This window comes from Ammospiza caudacuta, chromosome 2 (genome assembly GCF_027887145.1).
Source record: "Ammospiza caudacuta isolate bAmmCau1 chromosome 2, bAmmCau1.pri, whole genome shotgun sequence".
In the NCBI taxonomy this organism is placed as follows: Eukaryota; Metazoa; Chordata; class Aves; order Passeriformes; family Passerellidae; genus Ammospiza; species Ammospiza caudacuta.
Window position 1 is genome coordinate 113,615,222 of NC_080594.1, and position 22,547 is coordinate 113,637,768.

Consider the following 22,547-nt stretch of genomic DNA (forward strand, 5'->3'; position numbering starts at 1 on the left):
CAGCACAGCTGAAAGTCACTGTTGTAGGAAGTCACAAAACCACCTGCATAAAAATTTCAGAATACTGATCCAGGAGGACAAATGGTTAAATGACTTTAACTCCTAAGAATGGACATTTTATTAAATTACAAGAGCCTTCAGTTGTTACTGACAAAATTATCTACAAACATCCAATTCAGGAAGTTAAGCCTGAGGCTGTTTCTTTTTTGGATCAGCCTCTCCAATTTTGTGGCAGCAGGTCCAACTTCTACCTTACCCGCCTCTGCAATAAGACAAGAGTCTGTCAGTACAGATTACATAGAAGATGACAAAAGGTTCTTTCTTCCACTGAGCTTTACTTTTGGGACAGAAGAGATGTAGCTCCTGGTATAAGAAATGAAGCACCATTTTAAGTAGTTACTGATTATTTTTACAACCAGGAAAATGAACAAACTCTGTTCTACTCTGATTTGGAACAAATGGAACCCAGAGGATAAATACATAAAGATTTGTTTGGGTTTTTAAGTTAGCAGCCCGTGTGTGTGTGTGTATAACCAAGATCATATAAAGAGATAGTGCAGGAAGTGTGAACATAAGAGATCTGATCAGTGGCTACAGGAGAGAAGAATAAAGTTTAAGATGATACAACATCCAGTTTAAGATTTTTTAATCCAGTTTATTAAATATTGCTTTTTGGGGACATGTTTACAACAAGCCCAAATAAATTGTTTAAGGATTCAAAGCAGTCATATTAAAATACAGCTTCAATATAAAGTTTGTCACAGTTTTACAGTATTCAAAAATGACAGACCTGCCTTAAAAAAAGACTATTACACCAAAACATAAGAAAAACAGAAAAACAAACAAGTTTGGCATTTTCATAATCTTTATAGTATAAAACAGAATATTAAATCTATTACCAGCAAGCTGATACTTCAATCTATTACCTAGTCTGAAGTGTCTCCCATTAAAACACACTATACAACAGCACTATACAAAAGTCGTGGTGATACTCATGTGATGAAAGTGCATCCCTGAAAGTTTGCCAGTTTATAGTTAGCTCTTAGAAAAAAAGGTAAAATTAAAACGTCCTCTTTTAACTGAAGGCTTTATTTTATTTTTTTTTAATTTTTTTTGCTGTTTTGTCTCACTTTCAGCCTTCTTTTAAAAGTGTCTAGGGACGCCCCCCAGGGGGCAGCGTAAGATTAACCATCAAATCACGAACGGCTGCAAATATTGTGCATTCACCTGGAACAGGGAAAAGAGACAGGTTAGCACCGCGCCCCGGACAGCCCTTCCTCACTCTGGAGCAGGGAAAAGAGACAGGTTAGCCCCACACCCACAGCCCTTCCTCACTGAGCCTCCAGGGCAGAGCCCAGGGAGCAGAGGCTGCCACTCCCAAACCCCAGCAGCCTCCAGGGACGTCGGGGATTTGTGGGAGTTACCAGCTGAAGGAGCTCCAGCTTTTCCAGAACTGCTCTTGCTTCTGGTGGAATTGCAAGTAGCTCTTAACTTTTAACTGCTTTTGAATGTCAGATTGAGTCTATGCTAGAACTGATTGGACATGGACTGTGGTCGGATTTTTTCTGTATATTATTAATTAAGAGCACCTCATCTTACAAAAAAAATAACCCAACTTTTTCAAGTTTTATTTCTATTGACTACAAGCAGAAATTAAACATTTTGAAAGACTCAAGTCTGAAACAGCTGGAAGATGTTTTCTGTCCTAAGCTTAGTTTTGGAAACATTTCTAATTCCAAGACTGGGCAATCTGTTTCTTTCAACCAAATTGCTTTGGCTCTACCCTTGACATCCAAACTGCAAAATAAAATACAGAGCAGGTGGACTTTGTTTCATACAGCTGAGATTCAATAATGAGAGGAAAAACCAGCCACAGCTACCCCAAGTTTTAAATAGCACTTGTTGACAAAAACACACACGTTCTGAATAGCTTAAAGAAGTTAAAACCAATAGAAGTGAAAGGGTTAGTAAGAACAACAAAAGATGAAGCAACAGGCAGCTGTGATTTTCATCTACTATTTCCTGCTAAGAGAATACAATTAGTAGCCACTGTTGAAACCTGGTCACTGTGGGCTGAATTTTTCCTGCATATTTCAAGAAATATCAATGAGAAGACATTGAATTTTGCTGCTGAAGGAGCAACAGTGTGAGCAGAGAGATAAGAGCAGAGCCTGTTGGGATGCATTAATCTTAACTGCCAGACTAGGGATTCCCAAGATTATTTTGGACAAGTCATTATCATATCAAAGCTACAAATCTGGGCTAAATACCATCCACTGCATCACTGAAAAACAGACACTGAAAAATGTTTAGTTGTGAAGTGCTTTAAGAATCATCACAAGTCCTTTGAGCTCCTCTCTAAGGGTCACCTCCAGCATCCATAGGGACTTTAATTTCCTTACCAGATTGATGTCCATTACATACTGTAGGTTTTGGACTTACAACTCAAGTTTAAGCTTTTTATTGCGGGGCATTGATTTTCTCTCAGTTCATACAAGCATTTCCCCAAAGTAAAGTCTTTTCTCCCATGGAGGCATAGGTAAAGTGGTTTTAGACAATGTGTACTCACAATGAGTCAACACTTTACTGTTAAACACAGCAGAATGTGTTTGCCCACAGATCTGAAAAGAAAACTCTTTCAAAAGAACTTACTTTTCAGGCACTACCATTTTATTAAGAGGAAAATTAAGCTGAATACAAAATACTTTCTCACAAAGAGAGAAAGGTAAAAAAGATACAGCCAGAACAAGGCAACACTGATTCCAGGTTACAACAACAGTGCCAGTAACATCAGCTGTGCACGATGGGAGGCCCTGCTCCTTCCTGACTCAAACAGTGAAAAATTCCCTTATTAACCAAGCAGATTGCAATTAGTGCAGCAGAGAACTAACAGGTAGGAAAGTCAGGAAAATCCTGGGTACAGCACAGGAGCAGCAGAAGACAGAGGAGCATCAGACAACAAAGGACACACATCTGGGATCTCCCATGTCCTGCTGTTTTAAGAGAAGTCTCCCAGCTATCTACCTTTATCTGCTGGCTCTCCTATCACCTTTCAATGGTCAAGAAAAGAAGGTATTCTTCTTCTCTTTGATCAGCTATAATAATTTATGTTTCGACAATAAAACCAGAGGAAATTGTGTTTCAAGTATCCTCAGGGAAGATCCTACTTTTGCTGGGTGATGGTGGAAATAAATAAAATCATACACACTCATTCTTTCTTTTGGAAGTTAGAGGAAGGACTACTAGAAATTTCCTCTGCTCAGCCAGCTACATTTTCCTTTGCCTGGGCCGGTTCTGCTTGTGGCTCCAATGCTTTTCCTATGCTTTTTTCCCCCATCTATACTTTGCTCCCTGTACTGGATTCTAAAACTGCTTCAAAACTTGCACAACAAACAAAAATTGTCCATTTTGATCTATCTAGTGACCATCAGAAAACATCTCACCACACATCTCCAGAGCAGCTTTGACAGTTACTTGCTCTGCCTGTGGTATTTTATGGTATTTTGTGGAGGGTTTACTTTAAAGCACAACTCAGGGCAATAACAAACAGCAAAGCAAGAACCTACCCCTCCCCACACCAGGGGAAATCTGTAGGGAAGCACCTTCCAAAAGCAACACCTGAAGTTTAGTTAATGTATTTTGGAATAAAAGTGTCATACAAACAACAGCTCTTTTCCACATACAAAACTCCTACAGGAAACTCCACATGCTCTCAAGGTTACCTTCTCTCCTATTTACCTACACTATTACTACATGTTAAACAGAAAGTGCATATTAATTTAAATCCCATCACAAGCTTCAGAAATGTCTTGATAGCCACACCAATTTAAGGTAAACATTGCTCATGTTCTACCAATCAAAAGAATCCATCAAGCATAGTTAAAATTACTGCATAACAACGAGATGAGTAATTATACAAAAGAGAAGTAAGAGTCAACCTCTGGATTCACAACTTCAATCTATTCACTGGATTACTGGAAAAATTATGTTCTTCATCAGAACTGAAAGTTACTGTTCTTATGAGCCATCTGTGTACTAGGACCCCAAACCACTGCTAACAGACAACATGCTGCCCAAAGAACCTGCTGCTGTTCTTCCATGTTTTAGATAATAAAAGAAAAATAAAAGGTATGACAAACAAGAGGGAAAGCAAAGCACAACGCTGCTCACAGTGCACTACCTACAGGCCAATGAACACTCAGAACAACCTAGCTCAAACACTTCACAGCACATCTGGTGGACAGAACTGTATGCACCTCTGCTAGTGGGCACACTGACAAAGGAGTATACAACCACTGCAATTACTTTTAAATCATTCACAGCACGTGGACAAGTTCTGGTAACTATTTTAATATCCCTTTACATGCTACTGTTAAGCTGAGTAACTTCATAATTAACCATGAAAACTGACACTTGGCCATAGCATATTTCTTGTGACTCATTCTAGGCCCATTTGTCAAAAAGTGTGACTCTTACTGAGCAGCAAGAGTTGGGCCAACAAGAGGTGGATGCATTCTATCACTTGGGCAGAACAGCAAAACCCGGCCTGAATCATCAGTGCAACCTTCTGCTGTGTTGCCAGTACTTCCTATTAATTATGTATTGCCTGTCACATCAGGAGTTTGTAATCACTAAAGAAGTAAGATAGAAACCAAGAAGAATTCAGACTTAAGAGAAGTTTAGTTTTACACTGGAGATTTGTCACAGATGTCTGATATATCTACTGGACATGTACAGTACCTGGTCGTGGTGAATTCAGTTCAGCAAACCTCTTTAGAATATTGCTAACCATCATTGGAGCAGCAACAGAAGAGTTCTGCTGCCTGGGAATGTCAGCCTGTTGCGTTGTACCCGAAGCCATATCATAAATAATTGGGACAATAATACTAACAGCTTCCTGTGGGACTGTTGTTTTCTGTGTTAGCTGAAGCTGTGGGGAAACAACCCAAAAAGTGTGTTAAATGAAATGACCATGTACTTCAGTGCAACTTCTGATACAGATAAACACTCCAGGCCTACAGACAGCATGTACTCCCACCCCTGTTTTCAAACATCAATTCTGTAACAGAGAAATTATCAGTCAGGTGGAGACTATTGTCTTCTGAAAAGCACCCCACAGTGAGCATTGCCTCGGGCACAGCACTAATGTAGATTTGTTCTGAACATCTCATCCCTCTCTCCTCTCCCAGCACCACTAATGTGCACTTCACCCATCTAGGTGGTTCGTGCCTCGAAGAACAACTAAACACCCACAAGGGGAGCACTTGAAAATGCAGCCCAGAGGGAGCTGAACTTTATATACTGTCAACATCTCTCCAAGAACACGAAACACGAGGAGCTGCTGTGCTTTAGTAGGAAGGAGAGTAGGAATACAAACCGAACTCATTACAAAAGAGATCGAAGCAAATCGAGGATTCCAAACAGCACAACACTTTCAGCTATTACAGCTGTCAGATACAGTGGGTTCATGTTTTGCTATGAACTCGTGATGATCTCAGAGACATGCAGGGTTAGAATTTTAAAAGAGATAGCTCTACTTACGAAAAACAACATTTTGGATTTCAGCACAACAGCAGGCGTTCCTGGAGGCGCAATTGGTGGAGCGCTGGGAGGGATTGTTAAACAAAACTGCACGTTCCATTTCAGCTGACTTGCCTGGTCAGGGAACTGCTCAGAGAGAGAGCAGCACAGAGAAAGAACAGCAAAGTTCTCATGTCAGTGACATACACAGCTATGAAACAGGGAAGCACCACAAAGTACAATGTGCCTCTTTAGCTAAACCTGCAGATGTTGCCAGGTTTAGAGAAATCAGAGTAACTCTGAAAGAACTGAGCACAGTAACACAATCAGAAAGATTCTGGTCAGTCTATGCATGTGCCTGTTGTAACATGTCTGCAGTTCCTTAAAATCATCAGTTTAAATGAGGAAATTTTGAGCGTTTCCAGGAAAGCTAGCAGCAAAATGAAAACTTCTCCAATAACATTAAATAACTTACATATAAATTTAGAGTAATTTGTGTATTTGTAGATAAAGATACATCAGCTTTTTTTCAAAAATATAACAACCAAAGTTGGGTGAATTAAATAAATAGAACAGATGACTTACCAGCTCCAGTTTCATGATGTGTACACAGTCCCTGAGGATGTGTGTGGGAGCCCCTAGTAACTTTGTGAAGGCTATCAGGGTGTTTGCTTTAAAAGGTGGTCCTGCAACCTAAAGAAAGACACTATTTAGTAGTACCTATTTAGATAATAAATATGCAAGCAGCATGCACAGCTGTTAGTTTTATCTTTTGCAGCTCTTACACATGCCAGTGAAACTCAACAGGACTACTCAAAACAACACCAGAGATTAAAAGCAAAACATGAAAACATCAACATGCTTGATTTGAGTACATACCCTTGTTTCAAAGAACTTCTCCAAAACTTGTAACTCCTCTGATTTCCACTGTCCTGTATTTTCAGGCGTTACTTTCAGCTGCAGGGTCTGGTTGGTTTTGGGATTGAGAGCAACCCTGCATTTCAGTGCCTCCGTCTTAAACATTATGACACCTGGTTCATTGGAGTTTATTAACTGTAGCTGAATAAAAAGGAGATAGACAGTCAATTAGTCATTCATTAAATGGCATAAACTCACACACACAGACAGACACACACACACACAGACAGACACACTCTCTCACTCCCTCCCCAAATTGTAGTGATCAACCTCCCTTTCCAGAAAGAAACATGTGATATTTTAATACAGGTAAATTTGTCTTGAGAATTAAGCTTATGCCAGATTTGGCTTCTTTCTCTGTCACTGAATCCACACCACAGAAGTGAAGAGGCACATTTGTCTGTTCCAAACCCTAAAGCAACATTCTCAACTGAGTATTAACATTAACTAGTAACTCACTTCTCTGGAAATCCTGCCAAGGAGTGCTATCCACAGTAACCCCGTGGCTTTTCTAGTAAACTCCCAATGGACATGCTAAACCCAAAAAACCCACAGCATCTGAAACTTAGATCATATACTTGGTCATAGACTTAGATCTGAAACTTGGTCATAGACTTGCTATTTTAACAATTACCAAATATCACCTGACCAAATCTAATTCGTGTGGAAAAGAAGTGGAAATAAAAGATTTCTCTAAATTTTGACGCTTTAGATGGCAAAAATCAGAAAAGTACAGCACAAGTCTAACAGCAAACAGTTATTTTATTGGAAGCATTTCAGTTTGTGTGTGATTTGAAGGACACAGAGCAGTCACATACCCACAGGTCCATTCAAACTGAAACCATACCGTTTCCTGCTGAATGATCCTCTGAAGATGCCTCCTCATGATCACTGACCCAAGGAATCGCTCAAGAGGGGAGCACAGATAGCTGCCAGCTAGTCCTGGCACAAGCCCAGGGGTAGGAGAGGGCAAGAGCAGAATATTCAAGGCACTGTGGGTGAGGATTGTAGGAATGGATGCAGCCCAAGAGCGCTGAGGTAGTTTCCGAGGGGGAGGCATGCTTGTTGGCATGATTTGGGAACCTGGGGGGACACAAGGACTTGCAGTAAGGGAGGATTTAAGCTGAAACATTAGATATATGTTCACTTCAATTATCTCTATTCATAAACCCTCTGGACCAAAGCCCAATCCTTCTTATTTTAGAATTTGCCTGCCTAGTGATAGGCATCAGACAGACAAGGAATTAGTTTTGACCCTGACCCCATGCAAAGAGTCTCAGTAACATTAAAACCCTCCTCCCTTTTCCTCTTTCTGCAGCATGCCAGCAGACAGCAAGTTTGCACAACAAACTCAATGGGATGTAAAGATGGCTAAATCAGTCGTGCAAGAGCAGCATCACAAATCTATGATGTGAAAAGTTAGTATTTGGGTTGGCAAATGTGCCTATCATTGCTCTCACTCTGAAGACTTTTCTCTTAGTCATGGAGTTCAATAGTTTCAGACTGATTTCTGCACTGCAAGAAAAGCTATCATCAATCCTGCTGACATTTATGCTGTATGCTTTAGGTCACTTTTCCAATTTGTTATTGAAGATTTGAAGTAGGACAGAATCAAGGCTTAATTTCCTTAGACATTTTACTGCACAAGGACAGTAAGGACTGTTAGACTTACATAAGAACTACCAAAAAGAACACAACTAGAAATATTTAACATGAGTGTTTCACAGTTATAACACTGATAAAGAAGCCTACTTGTTCCAGCTCGTGGGGAATGAGAGGCATCAGGGATAGGTGAATGAAGTGAAGGGTTGGCTGGTGACATTCCAGGCATCCGTGCTGCTGGTGATGGACCAGAGACCTGCGGAGATCCCGGCCAGTTCCCTGCACGCTGACTGGGTGACATCATGGTGTAGGGTGAGCTTGGGTCTATGGTACCTACAGATGTTACAAGACCATTATTATTTCTTTAAAAAGTAAAAGGCTTTCTAATAGAAACATCTAAAAGAGGCTTACCAAAATCTGTAAGGCATGAAAGTGCCTGCAAGCTTTCAGACTACTTTTTACAACCACACAAAACACACGAGTGGGGGCAGAGAGTAAAAATCAAGATACAGACTTCAAGGGTTTCCAGGCTGTGTTTTTTAAAAAGTAGAATATTAAGGAAAATAGTCACGTTCAACAAGTAATGGGTTCTAAACCAAAAGGAGCTCTTGCCTACAGACTTGGACTTCTACTGCTCCTTAGCAAAGGAAGGCTCAGCCTGACAGTTCCTTATTTATTCAGTATCTTACAGTTATTGCTGCAAAGGTATCTCTGCTCTACAGACTGATCAGAACCTTAAACCTACCCTGTGGTACATCTCTCTCACTTTGTTCATCTCAACAGTCAAACTGTTGATGTGTGGAAATTACCATCTGAACTGCTCATTTGTTGTGATCTATAGAACAGTTTCCAATGCACTGCGATTACACAAAGGATTGTTTTGGCAGCTTTCCAAAAAACCCAACTAAATTAATAAAGGAAACAACGAAAAGGCATGTTGCTCACGTACAGATATGTCAAACCAGCCAGACTTTGACAACATTTTCACATTGCAAATATATGGATTTCTAACCTGTTCCAATTATTTTTCCAGGAAATGTAAGTAGGGAAAATCCACTAACTAATCTAACAAAAGAAAATGCTCATTAAAAGCTGCAGCCACTGTTCTACAAGACAGCTACAAGACCACACTGAATTTCCCTACATTAGTAAGCAGAAAGGAGTGACTGAGAGCCCATTTTTAACATGTTAGGAACACCTCAACATGCCATGCAGCTACTTTTGACTACTGTTAACAATTAACACTCACATATATGAAAACAGCTACTTGAGCCAATGACTTTTTCTCAATTAACGAGATCGGCTCTGGAAGACTTAATTTTAAGAAGCAAATCTGCCCTCCCTGTCAGTACATTTACATTTGCCAGTAAAGAACTCACCATGTGGGCTTGCAAAGTTAGCTGTTTGTCCCATTGTGATTCCAAGAGAGGAAGGTGAAGGAGTTGGACCAAAGGATGCTGGTGATGGTGCTCTTAAAGCCCCACTAGGAGAGCTTGCAGCATGCAAATTTCCTGATCAAAGACATCACATCTTTTAACATACACCTTTCCCATCTTTCTGTTCTAATTTTTTTCTATCAACTGCTCCCTCATTTTTAGGGAGACAGCAAACAAGATTCAGGAGAACTCGTTTTTGCACTCAATGACTTTATTTTGTACATGCATGACTGTTATATTTTTCAGATTGATTTACCACACAAAGGAAACTTCCCATTATATCTGGCTTGAAGAATGGCATTTCCCCCCTGCCCAGCCCTTCCTCAAATTTAAATATTTTCAGCTGTTGTTCTACAACAGCTGGGAGCAGAAAGCAGAACTTTGGTGATGAAAAGCTTTTCTGAAAAAGCAGGTATTGAAAATTAACAGGTTTATGTCTTAGCAAGTTATAAACAGTAATGATGAAATGACCCCATTATTACACAACTAAAGACAGCAGTTTTACTTAATGGGATTTTTTAGCTTCAAAATATACTTTCTAAAACACGCATGGCAGGACCCTGCTTTTTTTCCCCACACTGTAAGGTGCATTCTCTTGGCTAATCTGGGGCTAAACACAGCTCAAATAATAGAAAAAACATGCAAGCACAAAGACTTATTTTTCTAGGACAGGACCCAGCCATCCTACCTGGTGACTGTGTGTGCATCATGGACGGGGAGGGTGTCACGGTGTTGTGGTAGGAGGTGGGTGGTGAGGTGAGAGGATATGCTCCAGAGGCTCCTGCCTGTTTTGCAAATGGCTGAAATTGTCAACACAGGATAATAAAAACTTTTGATCATTTTGTACCAAAACAAAAATTAAGTATATGCAGGAGAATAGTAATGAGGCTTTGGTCTTACAGGTTCATCCACACAGTTGTGTGATTTTCTAGACTATCTTGTTTAGTGCTCACTGTTCTTTTCAGTTTCTTCTAAAGACATAATACCTCTGTACCTCTCTCCTTTTATCTGTCACCCTGCAACAGCAAAGCCTCGTGACTCTCCCTCCCATCTTTTATCTTAAACAGTTGTTTTCCCTCCCTCAGTCCTTTGCTTCTAGGCAGCAAGTCTCATGTGACCTTCCAAAGCTGCTGTTCATATGCTATGGGCTGTTTACACTGGAATGAGAAATGCAAAATAAATTAATACATTTTGCCTGAAGGGGAATTCTACAGCAGAGTGGGTTTATAGTCTCCCTTTCCATTTTGTTATTGCTAATCCCTTTAGAACATGAAGTTCTTAGAAATCTACTGTTGTGGAAGACAATAAGCATTTATTTTGCCTGAAGGGTACCTGTTGTTGTGGCTGCTGTGGTGGCTGCTGGGGTTGGAGCTGTGATATCAAAGAATCCATCATGTCTCCTCCAATGGGAGAGGGTGGGTTGTCATCTTCATTTACAGATCGTCTCCGTGCATCCTGGTTGCTGTCAACAAACATGTTCAGGAATGTCTGTGGGAAAAGCACTTTTGTTAGCAGTTTGCCCATTTAAATTTTACTATACAAATGAAGGCAGTATTTGCTAAGCTTTAAAACTACCTTTATCAGCTACAGCACATAGGAGACAGGCAAGTCTCTGGAACTAAAGTGGGCATTCATTAATTACAGTGTAATTAGTCTGCAAAAGATATCAATTAATAAGCAGACACCTGGCTCTGTAACAAGAAATATTTCCAGTAAATTGAAATACCAACATTTTTATTCTCTCCTTAAAGATAAGGAAAAGTCTACACTTAAAAATACCTGTTCCACAGAACCTACAGGGCTGTTGTATCACACCTGCAACTGCCCTGTTTGGTTAAGAACATCTAAGTCACCTGCTCCACAGCATTCTCTTCTACCCAGAGTAATCTGCCAACTTTATTTAATTAGTTCCTCCTCTACTTTCCCATTTACATTCTCTTCTACCACTTTACACTGGTATCTACAATCTCCTTCTTTCCATTAGCCTTTCATTTGGCATTTGTTAAAGAGGCAGATGTTCAGGATCAGTTAAATGCAATATAAGAAAATCAATATTCAGATGCAACTGTCAGGAAAAAAAAATTAGCAAATTAATCTGTTTTTTAAAGGGTGCCATTTTCCAGTATTTCAGTATAACTAGCACTGGTACAGGTATAATACCTGGTACAGGTATTCTGTCAGTGTGCACAGATTCCTTTTTAAGGAAGAGTGAATCAGCACTGCATTTAGAAGGAAAGACACAGGCTCCTGCCACATGCTGATGGGAACTGTTTTAAAAGAGAAGTTTCTGTCTAGAATCATCTGACATGGAGTATTGTCCCACCTGCAACTTATGAGCACTGTACTGCCACACAGAACAGTCTGTGAGGAGCAGCTGCTGCTAATCCTGGACCACACACCTAGCCTAGACATAAGTTTCAACAAAAGGATGCCTGAATACACAGATAAGAAGAAAAAAAAAAGCCTAGCACTTGATGCTATTTTTTAAAAAGGAAATGTTTTAATTCAAACTAATTAACAGATCTACAAATCAAAAACTTCCTTCTACACTCAGAATTTTGGAAGGACCGCAGACCTCCACAAAGAAAACCTTCACCAAGCTCTTCACCTCACATTCACACTTCCAAGTGAGAATTCATTTTATTCATTTCTTTACAAGCTGCCAGAGAACAGAGGGGTGCTCACCTTTAGCCCAGGGGCGGGGTAAAACCCTTCCACAATTTTGCTGTTGTCGAAGAGGCTGTAGGCGCCGTCGCGGATGGCCACCACGCCGCGGCTGCGGCAGTAGATGTCGATGCAGTACATGTTCCTGAAGGCCAGCCTGATGTGCGTGGGGGACTGGGGCAGGATGGAGAAGCACTGGTAGGCAGTGTTGGTGCGCTGTGTCAGCCCCAGCATGGGCACGGTTGGGAGCTTGTTGATGGCGTTTAGTGGAGCCTGAGTGTCAAACAAAACCTGGGAGAGAGCGGAGAGTGAGAGGTCAGGTAGCTCATCTAAAAGGAAAGGTCAGGGAAAATGAGGCATAGCAGGGAAAATTGCTTTCTGGCAATGAGATTCATAAACAATCATAACACCCTTGAAGAGAACAGTTTAATCTGAATTCAGCTCCCTAGTGTATTGCAATTGTCTTGATAGAAGATTTTAGAACATTACCTGTAACAACTGCACCACGTTTGGCGTCTTATTAAACATCTCCTGGAGCTGGTGCAGAATTGTGTTGTGACAGTTACTGCAACCTGAGTTTGGGCCAACTGTTCCCAGTGAAATATGGAACTTCTGGAGGATGGAGTTCCACTGAATGCTGATCTGCAATGCCACAAACATAAAATGGTCTTGGAAGCTAGAACAAGTAGGTTGTAATAACGAGGTTATAGTAAGAGATTATAGCAAGAAAGTTGGTCAGATTTAATCTTCCCCTCATTTTCTATCAAACCTCAACAGATTCATAATTCACCTTCTTCAAAAGCTGCTGAGGCTGTGAAGAAAAAAAAAAAGGCACCCTCAGGTTTAACACCCATTTAGCTGCCTGGATTGTTAGCAACCAAAGAACTGGGTGCTTATATCAGCAACTCAACCAAAAAGCAAAAGAATCTTTTCTGCCAAAGTGAGAGAGAGAAAACTGAACTTTGAGAGATTTGTGGTGTGGAAAATTGATTAGTGAGTTGTTGGAGCTGGACTGGTTTTCCTAAGTTACATTACACAAAAATGAGTACTAGATAATATGTAAGGAAGTTAAATGCAAAGTCCATACTGCTGCTCTGGCTACTTACATACATATAACATACATATGTATGTATTTATGTATACATATATATATATATTTATTTACACACACTTCCCACAAAAATGCACATAAAAATACTCTTATAAAATTCAGCATAGAAAATGAACACACAAAGGTCCCGGGAAGCAAATTGCAAGTGTATCAAGCTACTTCACATCAGTTACAGACAAAACTATATTCTTAATCTGAAACAAATGTGCACTTACTTCCTCCTCTACCTTGTACTTAACACAAAGACGTGAGCAAGTACTCAGTTATTTAAGTAATTAAAAGTTGAAAATTCAAATACTACAGAAGAAGCTAGAGTTCTGAACAAGAGAACAGCACTGCTACAAAATAATCAATAAACACCATATTGAAAGCACACATTTAAAACTTTGTTAGAGTCCTCTCTTTTAAGGCATAATTAGGCATTCAGCTTACACATATCCATCCATATATCCCAGTACAGCAGTGAGCAGTAACAACATTACAAAAAGTTTTTCAGAAAAAGGATGCCACACCAGCCTTTGTCAGTCAGAAGCACACAACTGTCCTTCCCACAATATAAAGCATCTAATAGAAATTCTCAAAAACACTGAACTTCTAGCAACCCAGCAAATCAGCAATGTGGCACCCTCTGTCTTTTCTACATTCATCTATATTAATTCCACTACAAAGAAAAATTGTGCAGCAAAATTCTGAGAAGTCTAAGCCTACCCATTTTGTTTTCAGTCATACATTTGAAATGCATTTAGGAGTTACTCACTGAGCTCCCCTTGGTAGTTCCATAACAAAGGATAAGCTTTCGGTAGTTGTAGATCCGAACTTCTGAGAAAACGTTTAAGTGGTTGGGGATGTCTGCGGAGAGAGGAGGGAAGGGAGTTAGAGTGAGAAAATCACAAGTCATCTGTGAGCCCATCACTTTGACAAAAAGGAGGTGATTCTGTACCTGGTAAGGACCGTGCAAACTCCAGGACACACTCGTACAGCCGAGCAATACTGCTCCAGTCATTGAGGAACATCTCGACCACCTTGCGCCCTCCAACTGGCTCAGACAACTGGTTCTCATACGTCAGGTAAACATGGCGGGTTGGTCCTGCAGTGTGAGGAGATGGGAAATACTGAGCAACCCCATGGTTCCTGAGCTGTGGTTTACAGACTGTGAGTGAAATGTGGCAAATGACCAGGAAGCACACTGAAATAATAAAAATGCACTAACTCAGCAGTCAGAATTTTGATTAAAGTACACTGCTGTCTATTTGAAATCTTAGGAGCAGACAGCTGTCCAGTTACACCAAGACACTAAAACTACCAGACCAGACAACGTAAACTACAAAGAAACAAAATTTACCAGTGTTCCTCAGTGAAACTTGCCTTGTTCCCTGGATGAAGTGCTGTTCAGAGGGCAGTTTGCAAACACCAGCTCAGCCACCCACGTGCGATTATTTCTACCTTGTAGTCGGAAAGTGCAATCAAGAAGAGATCGGTCCAGAGCCTTCTGCGTTTCCTCATTTACACCTTTACAGGGAGGAATTCTATACATGACAAAAACAAAATCTCCATTAGACACAGTGCAGTTCCACAAGTAACAACACTGCCTTTTAATATTTCCTGAAGGACTCCCAAGTCTGCACATGAAAGAATGAACAAGTCAACAGCAGAGACAGCTGGACTGCGCAGTGAGATAACCTGTTCCTCTTCAAGGACTGTAATAAGTGTGTCACAAAAACACTCTGAGCTAAGACCACTTTTTATATGGATTCAACACCTGCAAATTACAGACTGTTAAAAGATCTGCTGAATTGCCCTTATCTCCTGGTGAACTAAGAGCTCTCCAATATAACGCTCTTATACAGAGGAATAAGCCAAAAAAGATGAAAATAACTAAGTTCTGTGGCAATATGAATTCATTTGCCTTGTAGAACAAGCTTGCTCTACATGCAATGAACAACCTGGCAGTTCCCTTAGTACTCACTAATTTATTCGTATCCCAATGTGTGAATTGAGCTCAGGGGACAGACTAAATAAAGCTTAAGTAAATACATGCCAAACTCTTTTTCAAATTCCTTGAGGATCTAGCCAGAAATCTCATGTTCTACCCTTAACTTCAGCTCACAAGTTCTCTGCTCATATGCCAAGTTAAAAAGGTAGGGCTGATGCATTTGGACACTGCTGCCTTTATGTCACTGTAGATTTCTGCAGCAGAAAAGGAATTATGAAGGTTTTACTCTAGGAGGTGTCTTTGGGGTTTGTGGTTTTCTGCTTTAAACTTTATTCGTTGCAGATCCAGTTAGTGGCTGCTTGTGGCTGGATTCCTCAGGGTTAAAACAGAGGCAGATACTATTGGCCTGCTATTAAGAATTTCAATTTAACTATTTCAGTACCTATATGATACAGAAGAATAGTAAATTTGCAGATGATGACAAACTGAAGGGAGCACTTAACATGGTGGAGGTCAGGGCTGCCCTTCAGAGAGATCACAGATGGCTGGAGGAACAAGTTAACAGGAATCTTAGGAATTCCATGAAAACAAATACCAAGTCCTGCACTTGGGCCTAAATAACCTATTAAATTACTGTATGATTCTCAGATATTTCCTCTACAACCTCTTTACCATGCAATTGTCTTTTCTGGGATTCCTGGCATTTTCCTCTGCAGTTTCACATAATTGTCAAATAGCATATGGAGTATACAGGCCTCTGATCTGATCTAAAATTGCATGAAGCATGAATCATCACCACTTCTTCCTTAGCACTGCCTGGATTTAAGGATGGAGGACTGTCAAACTGTTTTCAGAGTCCCTCAGTTTAGGCTAATGAAGTGAAAAACCTGTAGTTGGCTCTTAGTCTACTGTAATTTTCCCCTTTCTCTAGCAGTGCTTCACATGCAAGTAGAAGACAGACAGTATTAACATCCCTCCAAAAAATAAAAGGAAAAAAAAAACCCCAAACAAAAATCCTGTCCCTGTCCTGATATTCTTATTGTTATCTCCAAACAAGTCTTTTTTTTTCCTCTCAAGTGTATCTACAGTAATAAAATGAAACACAGAGAATATCCTCTTACTTTAATAAACGTATTGCATGGCTGAAGCCATCTCCTTCTACTTGTACTCCCTGGTGAGGAATGTCCATATTGGATAACTAGGAGTGAACAAGAAAAATGTTATTCCAAGTAAAAAGGCAAGCAAAGAACTTGCAACATTTTCAAGGACTTTTTTATTTCCCCCTGAGGGTGACAGATGTTTCACATCCTCAAGCACTGGAAAGCCAAAAAACAGTCTGTGCAAATCTGGTATAAAGTTGTTTCCCAACCCTTCCCACAAGTGCATCTTTCATCCTCATTTTCCCTTTTCCCTCAACTTTTCAAGCTTTTTGCAGTGCTTGGTACTAAGAGAAGCAGCTCTAACAAGTCAGACTAGAGCAACACAGTGCAGAAGACTGAGTCACCAGGGCTCAGCTGGCAGGGGAACTCCAGAGTGAGCACATGACCACAAGAGTCACATCTAGACACCAGAATCAGCAGCAGGGGAGGGGAAGAAGGAAAAAAATATTTTTTAATACCTACCTCTATCCGAAGCCCTATAAAGGGCATATTTGTATCACACATGGCTACAATATGAGCTAGCACTTTATTGAAGGCACACATTTCTCCTGACCGTTTTGGCTTCTTGGGCTCTATGGAACATGGATCTCCAGATAACTAGAATTAAAATAAAAACCAATGTACTTGCATATTTGGAGTAAACACTTTGAAGAGATGTCACAGAATGACCTCATTCATCTAAGTGTTAAATGAATCACACCCTGAGCACAAACTCCTGGAAGGATCCACTTCAGGACTGAAACAATTCAGTTAAAGCCTGTCCTTAAAACAGTACTTAAGAGATCACTAAGCCATGTCAGCCTGGCCCCAAGAAATAACTCTTATCAGCCCCTGCAAGTCCTTCAAAATCCACACATGGCCCAAAGTGTATCACACAGATAGCAGCACTCTACAATATTTACACACTCCTCTGCACAGAGCTCTGCCTTGGCTCTGAGAGCAGCAGAGCAGGCCTGGCATGAACTGAAGGACAACTGTTACTAAACACTTTCCCAGCACCTCCCTAGGGAAGCAGTCCAAAGTAAGATGTCAGCCATATAAACACTGGAAACATGGCTACTGGAGCTGGAATTGATGCTCAGAACCTGTGCTGAGCTTTCATGCTCTGTAACCACCCCCGTGGCTTTTGGAACACGTACCTTGCGCTTGACACCACTTTTCATTTGTTTGCCACTTTTTGTGTCCAGTACCAACTCTTCAATGTTTGGTTTGAACTGCTGTAGTAAAACTGCAGTGGCAGGGCTGTCATCTCCTTCAGCATAGCTCACAGACAGAAAATGGTACTTGTACTCTAGTTCTGTGGGGTTGCCAGGAACATCAAACATTTCTACAACCTGTATTTAAACAAAACAAATCGAGAAGGTTCTCAGGCTACGAGTAAGTCTAATTCAGTTCCCATCCTTTCCTCTTCAAAGAACAGACATTAGTTTTTTCAATGTATTATTACTATGGCTAGGAAAGGTAACCAAGAAGAGAAGAAAGACCAAACCTTCCAGGAAACACAGAGAATGGGAAGGTTGCTGAGTAATAAATCTGTATTTGCCTTCTTCTCTGTGAACCCGAGTGCTTAACAAACCCACAGGAGAAGAGAGGGAGAGGAGGGAATTAAACATTACATCAACCATTTGGCTGCTAATGTTAAGAGCTAACAGTACAACAGACTGCCTGGGATATCCATGACAGGAAGCAAAAGACAGAAGCACTTTTCAGTTACTTACAATGTAGTACTGGGGAAGGCGAGTGAGTTTGATGAACAGTTTGTGTTTGGAAAGGTTTCCCACTGGGTGGCTGGCATAATTAGCTAGCTGAAGAGTTTCATTGCTCACTGTAGGCAGATGTTTTATAGACTGTTTGCAGCGCTGCTGTCCAAGCCAGAACCTTGCATGGAAATAAAGGTATTAGTACCCTGAGATGGTTTCATGATTCTAATACACTGCAGTGTATTAGAGCATTAGTGTCAAATTAGGAGCTAGTCATATTCTAAGCCAACATCTATCACTGAAGCACAAGTTAAATAATGAAAAATCACATTGAAAATGTCATTACTTTATATTTCCTTATCACTAGCTTTACATCTTGTCTTCAGCTTAACAGACAGCTGTTAGTTCAAGAAGAAAAGCCCTGAAATAATTTGCTGAATAAATTTTTATATACTACAATATGAAATTACAAACATTATAAAACATAGAAGGAAAACATTAAAAAATATGCAGATTGCAGTCACTTGACAATCTGGAATCTTCAATTACATTTTGGTATAGAAAGGAAAATCTTTGCTCACATATGCTGTTAAACAATACAGTAAAAGAAAGTCACTGAAGCTGGATGTCACTCTGAGCTATGTTATAAACAAACTCATTCACCTGAATAAGTTTGGAGATGAAGACACCAAATTTAGTCTCATGTTTAGAATTTAACTTTGTCCTACTCCAATGGATTTTGCCTATAGTGGCAAGGCCAGGGAGACCAGCTAGGCTTGAAAGGGCTCACAAATGCATGGCTTGGGTATTCATTAAACTTCCACTGACAACAGCAGTGGGAAGTGGGGGTGCTCAGCACCTCTCCATCACAACACTACATGTCAGATACAGCAGTCCTAAAAGACATTCTGTGGACTGCTGAGCTTGCTCAGAAACTGCAGCACTACCCAAGCCATTATCTCAAGTACATTATTTATAACAAAGGGAGGTTGATTAGTTTCTCCAGGGTGCCAGTGCTTCATGCATCATCAAGCTTCTTTTAGAAGCAGAATTCCTCAAATAGAGATTTCACCCTGCAATTAACTCAGAGCACTGGGAATTTCCAAAATGACAGAGCAGGTGGAACTCAGTTCTCATGCAGATGCAAACTGTGTTTGTATTATTTGCTACAACCTCTTATGGGAGCCAAATGTATCTTGTGCTTATATCTCAGGGCTTTATGGAAGGAAGATTAGAGACTTAAACCAGCAAGGGCTGAAGTGCAAGAAGATAAACAGGTATTATTTAAATCATCCTAGGCCACTTCCTGGTTTTTCCTCTGTATTGTGAGAAGTGAGATCATTCTTGTTGAGAAACAAGCAGAGCTCAGCTGTAGAAACAGAGTGCAATAAAGGACATAGAAGATGAACAGAAAAAGAGATTCTCAGGAAGCAAGTGGTCTGCTACTTCAAAGTGAAAAGAGTTCAAGCAAAGTGTGCATATGGCAATGCATGAGGCTACCTGTAAGGAAGAAAATTAAAGCAGGGCTATGGAATCAATTCCAAATAAAACCAGACTTTCCTTCACTGCTTAGAAGAGATGACAAATACTCAAGGTTGCTTACAATAGTGAGAAAGTATAACCCCTGGTGTGGTACAACCCAAAGCCATGCAAGTGTCCTCATCCAGAATACAAATGTGGTGATTCATTCCATGCAAACAAAGTGAATTGTACAAGTCACTCACTTGAGCTGCTGAAGCCAAGGAATGATTCGCTTCATATCATCATTAACAGACTTCTCTATGTCATCAAGAGTCAGCTGATCTGCAAGAACATCAGGTGGGAGAATGGTCTTAGCATCAGTCCTTCAAACAAAACTTCAAATTCTCACTGAAAGTGTCTCATCTAACTGATCTCATAATCATTTAACAGCCCAGGTTCAGGCTTCAAAGGGGACCTTCTGGTCCAACCTTTTGTGGGGAAGGGAGCAGAGATGAGATGATCTAACTGCATCTTCAACACCTCCCAGTGATACAGACTCCACCAAAACTCTCAGAGTGTTGTCTGATTTTTCTGTAAAGAATTGCTTTCTCATATTGAGATTAAACTTCTGATGCAACTTGTAACTGTTGTCCCTTGTACCAGCAGATGATCCATAATGCTTTTAAGACCACAGCAGGATGTTATTAACCAAATAAACTAAAATAACTTCCTTTCTTTTCTTAAGCAAGGGGAAACCTGAAGCTAAGACTTGAACAAAAGTAACTCAAAGTGTATAAGGTCACATCATACAATTCTCAGGTCCACATGAAATGACCCCATCCATTAACAGCACAAGCCAGGAATCATGAGTCATAAAGAATATAAAGTGCATTGACCCCCAGCAATAATTATCTGTTGTCCTCTTAAAGTAATCTTAACTGAACTGTGACACTTAAGCACTAAGATCCTCTTTTCTATTCCTCAAACTCCAATACCTAGATTTTGACCCAAGTGTGGGGTTCATTTGCTCACAAAACTTTGCAGATCTCACAGAATTGCTCCCACAAAATTACCTCATAGCACAGGATTCTTGCAAGATATGAAATATCTCCTGGTTTTGGGCCTACTTACCAACACCATACAGCATCAGCTGGAACATTCCAGAGTGGAGATCAACAAATACATGCAGACACTCTGATCGACCACATGGCTCCAAAATTGGAATTACAAGAGTGGGAAGAGCTGTCTCAATGAACGCTAAAAAAAAATTGGTGTTAATAATTTCACTCAAAATTCAAACTTGTATTAAAACTTAGCCAATTATAATCAAAAACCCTGTTTGTTTTTAGAGAAACAAACTTTACTTGCACATTATTATAGTGTTGACATAGAGAGGAATCTGAATATAAGAATTTCTCAGTGACAAACCAATGAGAAAAGGCAGACCAAAACTGAAGATTATTAATCCTCAAATATCCTTTAACTCACTGCTTCACAATTATCAATCTAAATTCCAAAAGTTTCAACAGCATTTAAAGAAAGTCTCAACCAAAAGTAGTTTAAAAGATTTGCTTTCAATTCTGAACACAAACAACTTTTACAGTAGGCAAATTTTAACCCTTCAAGCCAGACTACAATATTCTACCAGCTTCATTTATTATACTGCATTTAGATGTATGGCTATTTTACAATTATCAATGCAGAATAATTCAAAGCTAAGTTTTGTTATTTTTGAACACATTTCTCTTGATTTTTTTAAATCTAAATTAATGAAAACAAGAAACATCAAGAGAAAAGGAAACCATCCCTAGACACAACTGGAAATGAACTAGAAAACTTCATCAGAAAACACGTACAATTGTCATTAACATTGTAGCTCTTAAGAATGGCTTTCAGCTCCTGGAGTTTTTGATGAGATCTTGCATGGACACTGTCTATTAGGAGTTTTTCTATTGATAGGTGGTCAATCTGTAAAAAAGAAAAATACTTGAGTAAGCTCATATTTGATGTGTAGACTTTCTGCATTAGCACACTGGAACAAAGGTACTTAATGGAACAATCACTTCAGAAATAATTTGCTTAGAACTGTGGTGAGCCACGTTGACTATTAACTCGAGGATTTGGAGCACTATAAAATACAACAAGCTACCATGAGATTCTGTCTGTGCAGGCAGTGGGAGGAGTTTTGAGCTAAGATTAACAGAAGGTATAAAAGACAGTTTACAAATTATGCTGTTGCCACTCCCTGTGCAGACCTACTTGTTCTGGATCAAGGTTGGTCCATTTTCAGCTTAAGTATTTTTTCTCAGCCATTGGTAACTAGCTAAAGCTAAAGAAAAAATATACCAAACACAAAACACCCCAAAGCAACAATTCATTAGGATATGGTTGCCTCTACACAAACACAAATGCAGCTGTAACATGAAATCCAACAAGTTTAACAGGGTAACAGTGCAGTGACAGACACTGAGTATGGCCAACTCTACTGAACACAGAAGGATCTAGGGGCATGCATCTACATTCTGTTGCACTGCCAGTGCTGAAGCTCATGCCACCACTTATACTTATATTCACTGTAACTTACTTGTACAATCTAAATTAAAGCATTTGCAATCACATTCATTCACATTCCAGTCACATTATTCACATATTTTGCATAAGCAAAGCTCCAGATTACAGCAAAACCTTTTTTTCTAGGTAACATCACATTGCTTTCAAAGCCGTTCAAGCTGAATTAAACTCAAATTTTATTCTAGCACAGGAGATAAATGCAGAAGAGAATTATATATGTGGTGCAAGCTTTTGCATACCAGAATGACCTTCCCCTAAAGACAAGCTTTGCAAGACAAGGCCTTAAAAATGGATGCCTTTATCCACTACAACATTTCACCTTAGCAGCTGCAATGGGTTAAATCTTCCCCTCTAAGTGACTACATGTTCTTTAGCTCCATCCAATTTTCAGTAGGTTAATGCAGAACAACCTGCTCAGATAAACATGTTTGTTTGTGCCACTGTTTTATACAGTATCTTAAACAAACAGAA

General features: G+C 39.9%; 1 protein-coding gene across 1 annotated transcript in view; it reads right to left on the bottom strand.

Annotated features, from left to right (window-relative positions):
• Positions 1 to 655: 655 nt before the first annotated feature.
• Positions 656 to 22,547, bottom strand: part of MED14 (mediator complex subunit 14) — a 34,459-nt gene continuing 12,567 nt past the window's right edge. Inside the window, exons 10-31 of the mRNA XM_058824758.1 lie at positions 21,362 to 21,473; positions 20,637 to 20,762; positions 19,769 to 19,847; positions 18,063 to 18,222; positions 17,484 to 17,678; positions 16,807 to 16,941; positions 16,306 to 16,382; positions 14,617 to 14,777; positions 14,192 to 14,338; positions 14,009 to 14,100; positions 12,630 to 12,782; positions 12,162 to 12,431; positions 10,809 to 10,964; positions 10,165 to 10,276; positions 9,420 to 9,551; positions 8,191 to 8,373; positions 7,286 to 7,521; positions 6,400 to 6,579; positions 6,106 to 6,213; positions 5,542 to 5,667; positions 4,741 to 4,930; positions 656 to 1,227 (exon numbers count right to left, since the gene is read on the bottom strand). Coding sequence (XP_058680741.1) covers positions 1,154 to 1,227; positions 4,741 to 4,930; positions 5,542 to 5,667; positions 6,106 to 6,213; positions 6,400 to 6,579; positions 7,286 to 7,521; positions 8,191 to 8,373; positions 9,420 to 9,551; positions 10,165 to 10,276; positions 10,809 to 10,964; positions 12,162 to 12,431; positions 12,630 to 12,782; positions 14,009 to 14,100; positions 14,192 to 14,338; positions 14,617 to 14,777; positions 16,306 to 16,382; positions 16,807 to 16,941; positions 17,484 to 17,678; positions 18,063 to 18,222; positions 19,769 to 19,847; positions 20,637 to 20,762; positions 21,362 to 21,473 — 3,204 coding nt within the window. The 3' untranslated portion in view covers positions 656 to 1,153. The remainder of the gene's footprint in view (positions 1,228 to 4,740; positions 4,931 to 5,541; positions 5,668 to 6,105; positions 6,214 to 6,399; positions 6,580 to 7,285; positions 7,522 to 8,190; positions 8,374 to 9,419; positions 9,552 to 10,164; positions 10,277 to 10,808; positions 10,965 to 12,161; positions 12,432 to 12,629; positions 12,783 to 14,008; positions 14,101 to 14,191; positions 14,339 to 14,616; positions 14,778 to 16,305; positions 16,383 to 16,806; positions 16,942 to 17,483; positions 17,679 to 18,062; positions 18,223 to 19,768; positions 19,848 to 20,636; positions 20,763 to 21,361; positions 21,474 to 22,547) is intronic.